The 14,626-nt window shown below is 36.7% G+C and overlaps 1 protein-coding gene across 2 annotated transcripts in view; it reads right to left on the bottom strand.

Annotated features, from left to right (window-relative positions):
• Positions 1–14,626, bottom strand: part of VSTM2A (V-set and transmembrane domain containing 2A) — a 210,955-nt gene that overhangs the window by 177,434 nt on the left and 18,895 nt on the right. The window contains exon 5 of one of the 2 annotated variants that reach the window (XM_049893244.1): positions 5,869–5,957. The exons of the other annotated variant lie outside the window; for it this stretch is intronic. Within the exon in view, the coding sequence (XP_049749201.1) occupies positions 5,869–5,957 (89 nt within the window). Of the gene's footprint in view, positions 1–5,868; positions 5,958–14,626 lie in introns of those variants that run through there. 2 annotated transcript variants of the gene reach the window in all.

The following is a 14,626-nucleotide window of genomic DNA, read 5'->3' on the forward strand; positions in this document are numbered from 1 at the left end:
TTAGCTGACCATTCAAAACTGGGTCAGGCTGTTCTGATTGCCTTTCTAGGCTTGCTTCTTATTATAGTCTCCACATAGGCTTTTCCTTCAGTGATTAAATGTCACAATTTGACCTCTGCTACCACTCATCTGTGCTGAAATTAGGGATCTCATCTAAACTTCAGTGCTTTCCACTACTTCTATGGTACATGGAGACAGTCAAGGAAGTAGTCTTCATATACGTTGGCATGCTACTCTCCATTGTATTTATTGAAAGAACTGTCTTCTGGGCCTCATTGGCTGTAACTAGGGGTTGGAGACAGAAGGCGGTTCAGATGATGATAAGCTGGGAGATACAAACCAAAAAGCAAAACACAAAGACCGCAGACATGTACAATAGTCCCGTGACTCCCCGACCCCAACATAAATCATGGCCACTTTAAAGAAGTAGAGTACAACAAATGTATTTTTTCTCTTTCTTTGATCATCTCTGATATCCTTGTTTTTAATAATATAATTAGAGTTTAGAACTCCATTGAAGTATTGTTTTAAACTATATATATATTCCCATTTAATTGATTTTTCCATTTGTATGATATGTTGGAATGAAATACACCTGTGATTTTTTTTTTTTTCAAATTATGGGCTGCCAAGTCAATTTAATGTTTTGTGTAAAGCATTAACAAAAGAGAAATAGAACAAAAAGAAAGTATCAGAGTGGGTTGCATGCACAAAATGAGGGTAAGTATTGTTTTGTGAAACTTTTGTTTTTGTTTACATACAGTACAATACAGTAAAACATTCATTGATCTAGAGACTTAACACAATTTCAAAGTGCATATGATAGACAAATTTATATTATGCCTATTTATTTTTAATCTCTTATATTTGATTCATTTCTCACTTGGGGAAAAAAGGCAAGCATAGTTTTCAGTAAGAGTACCTAGCTACTATTTTTCTCTGAGCCTGGCCTACCTTAGAATAATTTTGTTTTTGTTTTTGCTTTTTTCCCTTAGCAATGAAAATGTAATTTAACTAAGTATAAAACTATTTTATGACAATCTTTTCCCTGGCAAATACTGTATTCTTTAATCCATCATCTCGGGGATATGCATTAGAGAGCTCTAAGGACTTATTTTTTGATTTTTTCATAACCTTTTTTTAATTATTATTCTTTGTACATATCGTACAATTTTTCCTCTCTCCCTCTCCCTTTTTAATTACAGTGTTTTGCTAAGTGTCTAGATGCGAGTCTCCTTTCTCTCAGTCTGTCTGCCCTTTGAATTTACACACGTAAGCCTTTATTTCAAATTCTATTTGTAATTATTATAACTAGTTCAGTTCTACGCTCAGAGCAGTTCCACTTATCTCTCCATCTTTCCGTTTGCTCCTCAAAATGATCAACTGTAACTTAACATTGAAATGCCGAGTTAAATTCTCTCAAGCTTAATATAGCTCTGCAGTTTAAACAAAATTATAATGATCTCTGGAAAGATTCGAGGTTGTCCCCAAAGGTGTGTGGCTTACAAGTTGAAACGACATAGTCAGCAGAGAGAGAGAGCTTGGGCATGAGCTTGGGTGCTGCTTCCAGAATGACAGTCCATAGTAAAATTTTCATAAGCTCGTGCTCTTGCCCTGTCCTTGGCTTACTCTTATTTGACCTTCCTTTGTCTGACCCTGGTGGCGAAGTGGTTAAGTGCTATGGCTGCTAACCAAAGGGCTGGCACTTCGAATCTGCCAGGCACTCCTTGGAAACTATATGGGGCAGTTCTACTCTGTCCTATAGGGTCGCTATGAATTGGAATCGACTCGATGGCACTGGGTTTGGTTTGGCTTTTTGGTTTGCCTGACCGTGTCTCATGTCACTCTCCCTTTCATTATATTCTTGCCCTAGCCATTTTTCTAGTCGCTGAACAAGCCTAGATGATTCCATTCCGGGAGTTTTGCACAAGCTGTTGTTCCCTCTACCTGAAAGACTCTTCTCCCAGATCTTCCCTTGGTGGCTTCTTGTCATTCAACCTTTACTTAAATATCACCTCCTCAGAGTAGCCTCCCCTGATCACTCCTAGACACACCCTTTGCTGTCATTCTATTGGAATTTCTTAACTATCTTACATTTTCTTGTTTTGAATCTTCATTGTCTGTCTCTCCTTCCAGACAGGAAAGGACCTTGTCCATTTCGTTGCTGAAATTGTAGTCTATAACACTTTGTGAATGACTGAGTATCCCTAATTTAATGAGTGATTCTAAAAAACAAAATTACTTCAGCTTAATATTTGAAAATATGTACCCCGCTGCTGTCAAGTCGATTCCGACTCATAACAACCCTATAGGTCAGAGTAGAACAGCCTCATAAGGCTTTCAAGGCTGTAAATATAAAAGATAGGCTGGTGGGATCCAATAGCTGACCTTTCAGTTAGTAGCCAAGTACTTTAACCACTTGACCACCAAAGCTCATTTCAAAAATATGTACACACATTTTTTACAGCTTAGAAGTCTTAATTGTAAGGGAAAATAATCAAGGTTTATGTGGTATCTCAGAAACCCTGGTGGTGTAGTGGTTAAGTGCTACGACTGCTAACCAAGAGGTTGGCAGTTCAACTCCACCAGGCACTCCTTGGAAACTCTATGGGGCAGTTCTACTCTGTCCTATAGGGTCACTATGAGTTGGAATCGACTCGACGGCAGTGGGTTTGGATTTTTTTTTTGGTTTTATGTGGTATCTCAGACATTAACATTTACCTTTTGTGATTTATTTTTCCTTGTAAACAGTATCACAAAGTTATATTTAATATTTAACTTAAATAAATTTTATAGAGAATCAATACCAGGGCCATTTATCTGAATGGCATCTGTGTATCTTTTGCAAAATTATATTTTAAGGTATTAACATCCATTCTAAAAATTCAACAAACATCACCCCATATCTATTACTCCATGCTGCATATGACAAGTTTCAAGGAAAATTTTTTTTTCTGAATTTAAAAATACATATTTTCTTTGCCAAAAAAATACATGTGACCTAATACATTACTCCAAACATGTCTTGCTTCCAAGAACTTTAAGGCAAATCAGTTCAAAATTAGGTCCTCAAAGCATCCAAGCACTCTTCTTTTAGGCCTGCAAATCATAATCAAATCACTTGCAGGATCAACAAATGTGAAGGACCGTCTCCAGAAAATATATATACATATGCAGAAATGTGCATATAATTTCAGTGGGTTGAGGAACTCCAAGTTTATTGACTACCCCAGATTAAGAACTTCTGCTTTAGACAATTTTTGTTATAATATCCTCAAGTGTTTTAGTTTGCATTGTTTCACTTGTCTTTAATAAAGATACCAAAGATATTCAACTTTAATTCAGGTAAGTCAATGTCTTTTCAACTTCTTATGATTCTGTCTTTTGAAAGATGGTATATAACCTTGGAAATCAAGGTTGAGAAAGTCAGATAACTTTTTGTTTCAATCTTTATTCGTTTCCACATTCATTTTTACATACAAAGTTATAGTCCCGGAGGGATGCAATATAATGTGAAAACCACTAGAAGACCTCATTAGTACATTATAGTTTCTCTCCCAGTATTTAAATTTCCATATTAACTTTCTGATTTCAGAGTAAATAGATAGTGTGCCATGTTCTTTCCTGAAGAGGACAGTGTGTCAGACTCTCGTTAGCACAGTGACAAAGAAGTCTTCATTAATGTTGGACACTGACACAATGAAGCTAGTGAGATTTCTTCCCAAACTAGCATATGTCCTTCATTATGAACAGAGATAGCTGGTACAGACACAAGTCTGTCTCGCTTTAGCATTGACTTATCTCATGACTTGAATTTTTAGCAAGTAAATTACAAGTAGATTTTCCAAATTTGACTGAATTTGAATCAGTATGTTAATTTATGCTTCAGTGTATGCAATCTTTAATGTCCAGATGGACTTAATTAATCATATTTATCTTATTATTTTATATATTTATAATATCAAACTTTGGAAGAAAATAATTTTCTAGGTTAATAAAATAGCACAATTGAAACCTTTATTTATTTTTCTCATTCAACTAAAATAATAAACCTAACCAACCAGAAAAAATGGCAATAGAAGAGTTTGTGTGAAACATTACGTCTTAGAAAATAATGCCAGGATTACGAAAATGTGCACCTTGCTCTTAGTTGAACTGCAGAAAATCAAATGCATTTACCTTTGAAAACCAGAGTATTCATTGCCTTCAAGCTTCAGTTCTGAACCTTAGGCTGGGAGCTGATGGTCACACATAGATGATCTTCTGGTTTTGTAATGAAAGAAAATGGAGGAATCTCTCTGGAAGGAAAACTTGGGTCATTTCTATCTCCACCGGTAACTACTCCATGATGTACATATGTACATGGAACACATTAATCGTTCTGTCCATCTTTTTTTTTTTTTTGAAGAGTAGAAAACAGATTCTAAATAAAAATAGTCTGAATTATCATAAAGCCAAAAATAAGAATGGAATATTTAAAATTATAATTCACTTAACTAGTGACAACTGAGCACATTATCTTCTTTAGTGATTTGCAGTCAACCTTTGCATATTATATTCAGCCAGCAACCAAATTTTAATTTTTAATTAGAAGACATTAAAATGTAATTAGCAGCAAATAACAGAATGACAAAGTGACAAAAATTCATGAAGGTCAAAGGAAGCAGCATTTTTAGCCATAGCAAGAAGTATTTTTCCATGAATTTAGGGAATCATAGTCACCTCGTCACCTCCTCCTCATTCACCTCCAGACAGAATTCCTAGAAGCAACATTCCTTTGTGGACAATAATAAAATAATACAGAAATAGGCGTTAAAACCAGAGTGGACATTCTTCAGAGTCAAAAGACCCTCAAAATTTAATAAACACCGTATATGAAAGAAAGGAACATAGCAAATTGCAACACAGCATACACATAATAAAATTAATTCATTCATAAGAAGCCAATACAATGTTCAATGTGGATCTTCCAGAAGGAAGCAGAGGGCAACAGAGACCATCTGCAGCTGTCAAACCTGTGAAAGTGAACCAATGCATTACAAAATTCACACAATATATGAATTCTAAATGAAAAACAAATGTTTTATCAAAAAAGTTGGTTGGTGGCCCGACATAGAGATATTTATATGGATATATATATGTATATATAATGATAAAAATCAGCTTGCATGAGGGTCATAATATATCTACTTTGAAGTTATATCACACACACTGTAAGCAATTTACAGAATTTGTCAGGTTTGCATATACAAGAATTGCGAAATGAATTAAAATACACTGAAACACAGAACACTCAAATTATTTCTATGAACCTCCCAGAATTAACAGGGATTGGCCAAAAGCAGCACTTGCCACCACTGAACAAGAGATGTGCCAAAAACAGAAGAAAAATTCAAGAAGGCAATTAAAAAAAACAAAACAAAAAAAAACTTTTGTTATTCCTTCCTTAAAATAATGTTCTCTTGGTTGACTTGCAGTGTTGATAATTTTCTTTTTCCCCCAACACGGGGGTTTTGTTTGATCATAGTTTGTGTTCTGTATGTTTTTGATCTCTGTTTGCTTCCTGGAGAGAAAGGGTCTTTGAGTGAGTAGGAAATCGGTGGGTCCACAGTAAAAAGTTACTAGACAGATGACGTTCAGGCCAATCCCTGAGCAGTCAATGAGATAGATGATGCCTTAAGTCGCCGAAGGAAAAGAGAAAAAAAAAAAAAAAAAAGACTCTTGCTGTTAGAAAATGTCCTATCGCTTCACACTAATTCTCTCGAAATAAAAAAAGAGCAGTGATTTGCCAAAGAAAATATGATCAACAAAACGTTTGATAGCCTCTTCGTCTATGCTTCCGGAAGCAGGCGCTCCTTGGGTAGGTAATTAGAGTACAGTGGGTGCAGAGTGGTGCTTGGAGTTTAGGGTCAACTTTGCTGTCCGCTCCGTAGATTTTACAGGCGATTTGCTCTTTGCTTTAAGAAGAGAAAGTGATATTGGAAAAAAGTCAGCACTTTAGATTAAAGCAAAGCACCCTTCACAAAGCCACAAACAAGAAGCAGGACAGAAAGTCCATGGCTTGTAGCTATCCTCGCACCTGCGGAAGAAGTTATAAGATATTCGCTCATCTTGAAGATTTCCAATGCTCCTTATTAGGCTGTTTTAAACACATACACATATATATTTAATTAGCTCGCCAGCTTGGCTCTGGTGCTCATGAATGTCTTGGCATGCACTGCGAATAACAACACATACAAAGTATTTCAGTCCCAGGAAGTTCGTCTTGTCTGTTTTCACACAATGCCAAGCCCACGGTTGGGAACATCGAAAGGAACAAATTCAAACACTTTTCTCTCAAGTGATTCCTTGAGGATCATTCCCTATCGCCATTTGAGTTTTCCTACCTCGTTATGTAAAATCACATTGCCTGTTTTACTGCTGTATAAGCACAAAATCACAGGAGATAAAAAAAAACTGAGCGCAGCAGGCTTTACAATGACCGGGGATGTACTCTAAAAATTCTAGGGTGGGTGTATTTGGTCATTTACTTTCCGAGTTGGGTATTTCCCGATTTTACATCCTTGACACCTGAGGAAAAGTGAGTCCTATCAAAAATTAGAAATTTTGAAAGCGCTCCAGGACTAAGAGAATTAAATTGCAATTTTCCTTCATATATTTTGTCCAATAAGCTCAAAGCTATAAATGACATGCTACTACATTTATTAGTAAAAAAAAGATGGAGATGCGGTAAGACTCAAAATATATATATATATATATATATATATATATATATATATTTTTAATTTTAATTGAAGAAAGGCTAGAAGGATTGGAAGAGGGTAAATGTGTGGGAATTCAATCTTTTAAATATTTCAGCTAAATCATTGTTGAATTTAGCAGCCCATGGCAGCAATGATAAAAATTGAGGCACAACCACGTGTTCTCAAAAAGTCATTATAGAATAAATATTTGGGGATTCTAAAATGGTCATTTAGGAGGCTGATGTGACTATTTTTCTGCCAGGTTACTTTAGTATCATTGGCCTTACTTTGCCTTTGTTAAATGAGCTGTAGATTGAACACACCATCTCCTGACTGAAGACCCAGAAGGTTAGTGGTGGGTCTCTGAAGGGCGTTCCTTCATTCCAACTGGGTGATAAGGTACAATAATGCAAAAATGATAGCCCAGTCCTTGTGTAACTCTAAGTACAGATACCGTGGAAGGACAATAGATCCAATCTATGTGGAACCCTTACCATTAGAGCTTCCCCAAATTAAAGTGTGTTCTTGGAATCCTTGAAGAGAGATACTTCAACAAGGTATTCTTTATACGAAAAAATAAAGGTAAAGTAAGTGATTATAAAAAAAAAAAAAAATTTTTTTTTTTTTTCCTCACTGAATAGCCGATGGCACTTGACACAAAATATGTCTGGCTTTGAATAAAAGTTTTAAAAATGCTAAAAGGAATAAAACTAGATAAAATAATACATTCTTTGAAAAAGATTTTTTTGAACTAGCGAATTCCTTTTCGGTGTGGGCATTACAATTGGCCCCAAATTGTTGAAACTATACAGTGTAATATGTAGCCCCTTCCCCAATTAGTCAACCCTTCATTGGAAATCCTGGCCCCATCATTCCTGTAAGATATTTCATATTTGACCCAACATTTCCCATCATACTATGCCCTGCATGTGCAAGTTAAAGCAAAATTCACATGAGTGTTATAATTGGAAAGACACCCAATTATGTACTGTAAAGTCAATGTAGAAAATAAGAGTATTTTAAGGCTACTAAAATTTTGAAATGCCATCAGGTATGAAACGTACCATTAAAATACACTACCTTAAGGTTGTAATCAGTCATCCATTCTAGATACATGCATATCCTAGCATATTTTTAATTAAATAAAACATTCTGTCAGGCCAATCATAGATAAAAATGTGTTTTTTCCCACACAATAAATTATAAAATAAATCTGTTTTTCATCAAATCACTGATAGTTTTTCCTTTTTTATGTGCTTTATTTGTTCAATGACATGTATCGAATGATATTGAATGGTGTGTACTGAATATGTGATTAAGGTGAGTATGTATCCCCAAAGCCCTTCAGACAATGAAATCTGAGCATCTGCCCTGTGTTATTTTACCAGGTAATTATTTTAGCCATTTTCATTCAGGTTTACATTACTCCATCTATATTATTTCTAATAGGAGCCCTCCTGGTGGCACAGTGGTTAAAGCGATCCACTGCTAACTGAAAGACCGGTAGCTGGAAGCCACCAGTGGATCCGCGGGAGAAAGATGCGGCAGTTTGCTTCTATAGAGATTTACAGCCTTGGAGACCCTTACAACAGTACAATATTTACAGATTTAAAATACTTCTAGCTGCACTATTATTGTTTCTCAAACATGCTATAATTCAAGGTCTATCCTATAAAAACTTTATTTTTCATCAAAGGGAACGTTTGGCCACTCATCATGCTCTAGTCTCATTTTTACATTTAGAAATATTTTGCTTTTGTGAAGGGGAGTCAGAAGTGCAGCCAGGAGCCCCAACAGGTCTAATTGCCTCTGCTGCCTTTTGTTTTTGAGATCCCAAATAAGATGCTTATTTCTTCTATGTTTTCTAAAATGAGCACAATAACGTTCATTTTTCGTATTAGTAGGCTAGACATTGTGTTGGGATAAGATCACTTCTTTATTTTTTATTGCTTTCTTTTACTCTATGCGTAGGCCAAGCAGTATAACCTAATTTACCCCTAGGGAGATCATGCATTTAAACAACTTTGCCCTTAAGTAACCTGCGGTCCATTCCCACCAGTTAATTGTAACCTCTCTTTTCTGAATTTCAGTAGTCTTTTGTTTTTCCTTCTCCTATGGCCCCAGTAGACTTGTAAGTAATTGTATTCATGTCTTATTTATCTGATTAAAGCTCATTAAAGACTATAAGCTCATTAAAGACTAGGGGTAAAACCTCAGCATTTTTTTTTATTACTCTCTATGTAACAATGCCTTGACAGTTTTTAAACTCTTGTGCCCAACATACAATACCCTGTGAGGAAGAAAAGGAGATCCTTTTATCTCAATTATGTGAAGGAAATGCTGTACAAAGTAGCAAGCCTAGATGAAGAGGAGCCAAATGGAACCTAGATTATTTCTTCTCTCTGACTCAGATGCCATTTCACAACACTCTTCTGCTATTTAATGATGATGCCTTTCATTTGTTTTTATGCTGAAAGATCTTTATAGTACTCTCTCATGTGTAATTCCTCATATCTTTGTAAGAAGACAAGGTATTAGTAGGGAGATATTTTCTCCATTTGCAAATAGGAAAGTTCAAGAAGTCTTCTTAGAAGTCTGTACCGCAGAAGTTCAGCTTGTTTCTCGTTTTCTTTTCCTGCCCCGTGCAATAGCTACTGTTAGTATCTCCTCTAAGGTGAGAACAAGCAAGCATTTCTCAAGAGCGTATCTGTGACAAGTGAGAGTTTGACTAAGGAGAAACAAACAAAAAAGCATCAAGAATATTATCCTCTCTATAATTATTATTTCACAGAATAACAAAATGCCATCTACTGCTTTGGAATAAAACAAAACAAGACAAAAAATCCACCAAACAAAACTAGTGCTTGAGACCTTGGCACCCTCAGAAACCAGGCCAAAGACGATAGGCAGTTCTATTATCTTCGGTGTATCTCCTGTACACCATCAGAGAAAATTATTCCCATGGAGAGGTTAGTACCCTATATAACTGTCACCACCCTATTTAAATTGAGCACAACTTCCAGCCAGCGAAGTCAGCAGCAACAGTCAACTCTTCACCCTCCTTCTTGCTCCTTGCCTCTCTCATCAGTCTGCCAAATGGAAAGACTTAGCTCCTTTTTACAGCTGCCGTTGAGTCGACCCTGACCCATGGCGACCCCGTGCATGTGAGAGTGGGACTGTGTTCCACAGGGTTTTCAGTGGCTGATTTTTCAGAAGTAGATTGCCAGGCCTTTCTTTTGAGGTGCCTCTGGGTAAACTTGAACTTCCAAACAAGCGACTTAACTGTTTGTACCACCCAAGAACTCCTCCATTGGTGTTATTATCACTCCCCTGTGTCTACACTCACTAAGCTGAAAGACACTGGGCTGATTTAATCAGACTGCATTCTTTTTCTTGCTCACCCTAGTCTATACAATGACTGTAATGTGTTGGTCATCTACTGCGTGCTAGGCAATATGCATCAGGCATATGTTGTTTCAGCTAAACTTCCCAGCAACCAGCTATAGTAAATAGGATGATCCTCCTTGTACAGATCAGGAAAGTATAAATCATCAACAGGAAATAACTCAGCCCAGCTTACGTGGGTACAAGGTAGTAGAGAAATGAAGACACAGCAATGCAGTCCAGCCAACATAGAATATGGACCTGCTTCTTTCTGAAACCCCCAATTTCCCTTCATCTGTTAAAGGAGATATGAAGCTATTATCTGAGTTTATACTGGTCTTTTCAGAGAAAATGCACTGGATACAACACAGTTTAGAGAAAAAATTTTTCTACAAAATGTCTCTTTTTCCCATTTTAAACTTATAAATATTTGATATGAAAACATCAGCATCTAGTTGTCCTAAACAATAATAATGAAGGTTTATTTTGATCCTTATACGAACTATTTTCTGATACAATCATATTTTGAAATGTTCATATCATAGAATTTCAGGGCTTAAAGTTTCTTCAGAATTCATTTAAATATTTGAGTAAGCAATGGCTCCACCATTATTCTGAGATGTGCCTCTCCTTTCTAAGAACTTTTTTTTTCCATGCTTTAGATTGCAAATTTGATAGCCTGGAACCAAGGAAGGGTAAACGGATTATTCAAAATGCCACCATTAGTTAGTGATAGGGAGAGAATGACAACCAGAGCTCTTTGGCTACCAGGAAAGCACATCAGAAAAAGATATGGGTATTTCATTCAAAGCGCAAAGTGGAGAATTGAGACAACTATCTACACAATTTGGCCCATCTAAATTTTACTAGCTCTTCAAATACCCACTTTCTCTTGCTTTGAACATTTTCAGATGGATTGATTTCCTATATGAGTACAATTTTTTGTTGGTTTAGATATGGGTACAAATGACTATTCAGGGCTTCTGTTTGCAACTTTAGGCATGATTCTCCATGGGTTTTCCTCTTCTTCTTGTTTGAGTATCTAGTGGAATCCAAATGGAGCAAGAAAACAATTTTTTTCCCTTTCTGGCTCTACTGCCTCACTCTTGAATCTTTATTTTAATAAAATTGAACATTAATGATGCTTAACATATGAACAGGAGACATTGGTGGTTCAGTGGTAGACTTCTTGCCTTCCATGAGAGAGACCTGGGTTCGATTCCCAGCCCATGTACCTCACGCACAGCCAACATTCCTGTCAGTGGAGGCTTGTGGGTTGCTATGGTGCTGAACAGGTTTCAGCAGAGCTTCCACACTAAGATGGACTAGGAAGAAAGGCCTGGCAATCTACTTCAAAAATCAACCAGTGAAAACCCTGTGGATCACAACAGCCTGGAGTTGCCTTGAGTTGGGGGCTGACTGGCCAGCAGCTCTCAACAACATATGAACAAACCTAAAAATGGAAATACTCTAATAGTAAGAGAACCCAAGAGAAGCAATAGTCAAATAATTTTTGTCTGTGAAAATGCCCAGGTTATAAAAAACTGAGTGTCCATTACAGCCCTCAGAACAGCACACCTCCCTTTGACATGGTTCTTTATTACAAATGCCAGCCTTAAGAAATGAAAATAGCTGTGTGAGAAAATTCGAGCTAGCTTTTAACGCAATTTTTATTCAGGTTTGCACATACTAAATCACCATTTAAGGGGAAAGGTCAAATAATAGGATGATTTTATCCTACAATTTTTTGAGAATATCATTTTATTAGAATTCTTATGGGTCCGCTGCCAGTTTCTTCCAGAAATCCATTTTTTTGAAAGAAATGTGCTTCATTTTGACCTACTACATAAATAGCCCGTTTTATTGTGCCCTGGCACGTTAGCAACAGCTGTTTAAATCTCGTTTACTGCTTTCCTTTAGTCAGCAAATTTACAGCTCTTTTCTAGTTATGAGGCCTCTTTTCGTAGCTAAGGGAAAAAGTGCAGTTGCCCACGGATACAGGGTTTACATAGTAAGGCACATGGTGATACCCTGTTCACCACAGAATGTTCCAGACTTTCTCTTATAGCCAGTCACTGCGGCCTTTCAAGGTTTCTGTTCCTCTGCAGTAATAAAGAATGGCCACGAACAAGCAATATAGCCTCTCCCTGGTGAGGCCTGACCAAAAAAAACAAAACCAAACCCACTTCTATGGAATCCATTCCGACCCATAGCAACCCTATAGGACAGAGTAGAACTGCCTCCATAGGGTTACCAAGATCGTAAATTGTTACAGAATCAGACTGCCACACCTTCCCCCCTTAAAGCGGCTGGTGGGTTAGAACCACTGAGCTTTTGGTTAGCAACTGAGTGCTTAACCACTGTGCCACCAGGGCTCCTTGCTGAGGCCATAGTGCACTTTAAAACAGTACATTGTCATTGTAACTCACCCATCCAAGTAAGAAGTGATCTTGGTGCAGATATAATGATGATAGCTGCAACTAATATATATATATATATGTGTATTTTGAACACTTACTATTTCTTTACCCTTTTACCATGATCCTATGAGGTTATTGTAATCATTTCACTCATAAGGGAACTGAAGCTGAGAGGGGTTGTGTAGCTTGTTCCCATTTACTCAGCTAGTATGTGGTGGGGCTTAGATTCAAATCTAGTTCTGTTTGACTCTAAAACTAAGATGCTATCAATTCATTTGCATGGTAATTTTTCCATCGGATGTTTCTGCACATTTGATGACTATACCTCCCCAATTCTGCCTGTGGGAATATGGAAACGTGAGTGTTTTTGGCAAAGCAGAAGTGAGCACAGTCTAAACTAGTGGAACAAATAAGCAAAATGTCTTCAAAGGAATGAGGTTTTACTACCACATATATTTAATAACTTCTTTAATGCATAAATAAGAATGATTTATAATTAGCACTACCTTTATACCATACCAGTTGCTGTCGAGTCGATTCTGACTCATAGCGACCCTATAGGGCAGAGTAGAGCTGCTCCATAGGGTTTCTAAGGAGCACCTGGTGGATTCAAACTGCTGACCTCTTGGTTGGCAGCCATAGCTCTTAACCACTACGCCACCATGGTTTCCAGCATTACATTTACTGGCAAATAAATAAATACTGCTAAAGTGCTTGAAACAATTTATTCACAGAATTTAAATATGTCTCCTGCGAGCATGTTTTCATTATTAATTAGCAAACCCTTTATTTACAATGCACAGGTAGATGTTAATCCAGACCTTGTTTGAACGATCACAGATTTCATAATAGGGATTCCAGACACCTGTGGTTTTGTGTCAACGACAACATTGGTAAATAATGCCAGATTTGACTAAAGGCTTAAATAAGTACATTGAAGTTGAGGACTGGAATAAAGGAAAATATGAGCACAATTGGTATTGATGTGGTCTGGCTTCGTTACAGGAATTGTGCTCCCAGAGCATGCTGGGATAGCTTCTCCTGAATTAGGAAACTGATACAAAGTAGGACCCCAGCTTGTATTATTGATTATTGAGTGAAGTGGCAAGAGAAATGAATTATAATAACTCCTCTGAGTTGAGGAAGTGGAAAGTCAGTTTGGCTGAAGGTTTGAGCAATCTCTCACCAACTGGAGAAACAAGAATATCTCTTCCTATCCCACTCTTTTTGCATTTTATTATAGATGCCCATCTCCAGCACCATGAGAGAAAAATTCACCCTCAAATAAGGAAAAATATCTCATATTCTTAAAGAAATGACAACTGAGGAACTCAGAGTCAAAAATAGAAGGAAAAGAAAGAGAAGGAAAGAAACAGCTGTGAGTAAGTGATTTCAATCCCCACATTATATTAACTGTTTGCACTGCCCAGAGATGGTGCTATATAAATTGATAGTTAATTAAAGATACCACCATAATTTATAAATGCAGTATTCTGCAAACATTGTTCAGCAGTGTTTGCTTCTGAGGAAAAAACAAAAAAACTTGAGGTTCTAATGCCAATAGGATGTTAAAAAAAAAATCAATTATGTGGCCTTGGAAAACATACTTATTTTAACATAAGGAAAATATCTTAAGACTTTATCCATGTGTTTTCCAAAGCAGAACCAACGGCTTTATCCTTTTCTCTAATCTTGAGCTTCCAAAATTATTTAAACTAGGATGTTTTATTTCACAACAGAAATTATCTTCTTAGCTACAGGAATTAAGTAATTAACAGAAATAGCTGAAGCACAGTTTTTAAATCCATATCCTGTTTACCAAGACATGCAAATAAATAAGAGAAGTAAGTGATTGCCAATGATTTTTCATCAAACTTCCTAGACATCATTTCTTGATTAAATACCAACCAAAACACCAAACCAAACCTGTTGCCATCAAGTCTATCCCAACTCATAGCGACCCTACAGGACAAAGTAGAACTAACCCATAGGGTTTCCAAGGAATGGATTTGAACTGTCAACCTCTTGGTTAGCAGTTATAGCAGCTGTAGCTCTACAGCCACTGATGCCACCAGGGCT

This window comes from Elephas maximus, chromosome 8 (genome assembly GCF_024166365.1).
Source record: "Elephas maximus indicus isolate mEleMax1 chromosome 8, mEleMax1 primary haplotype, whole genome shotgun sequence".
NCBI lineage: Eukaryota > Metazoa > Chordata > Mammalia > Proboscidea > Elephantidae > Elephas > Elephas maximus.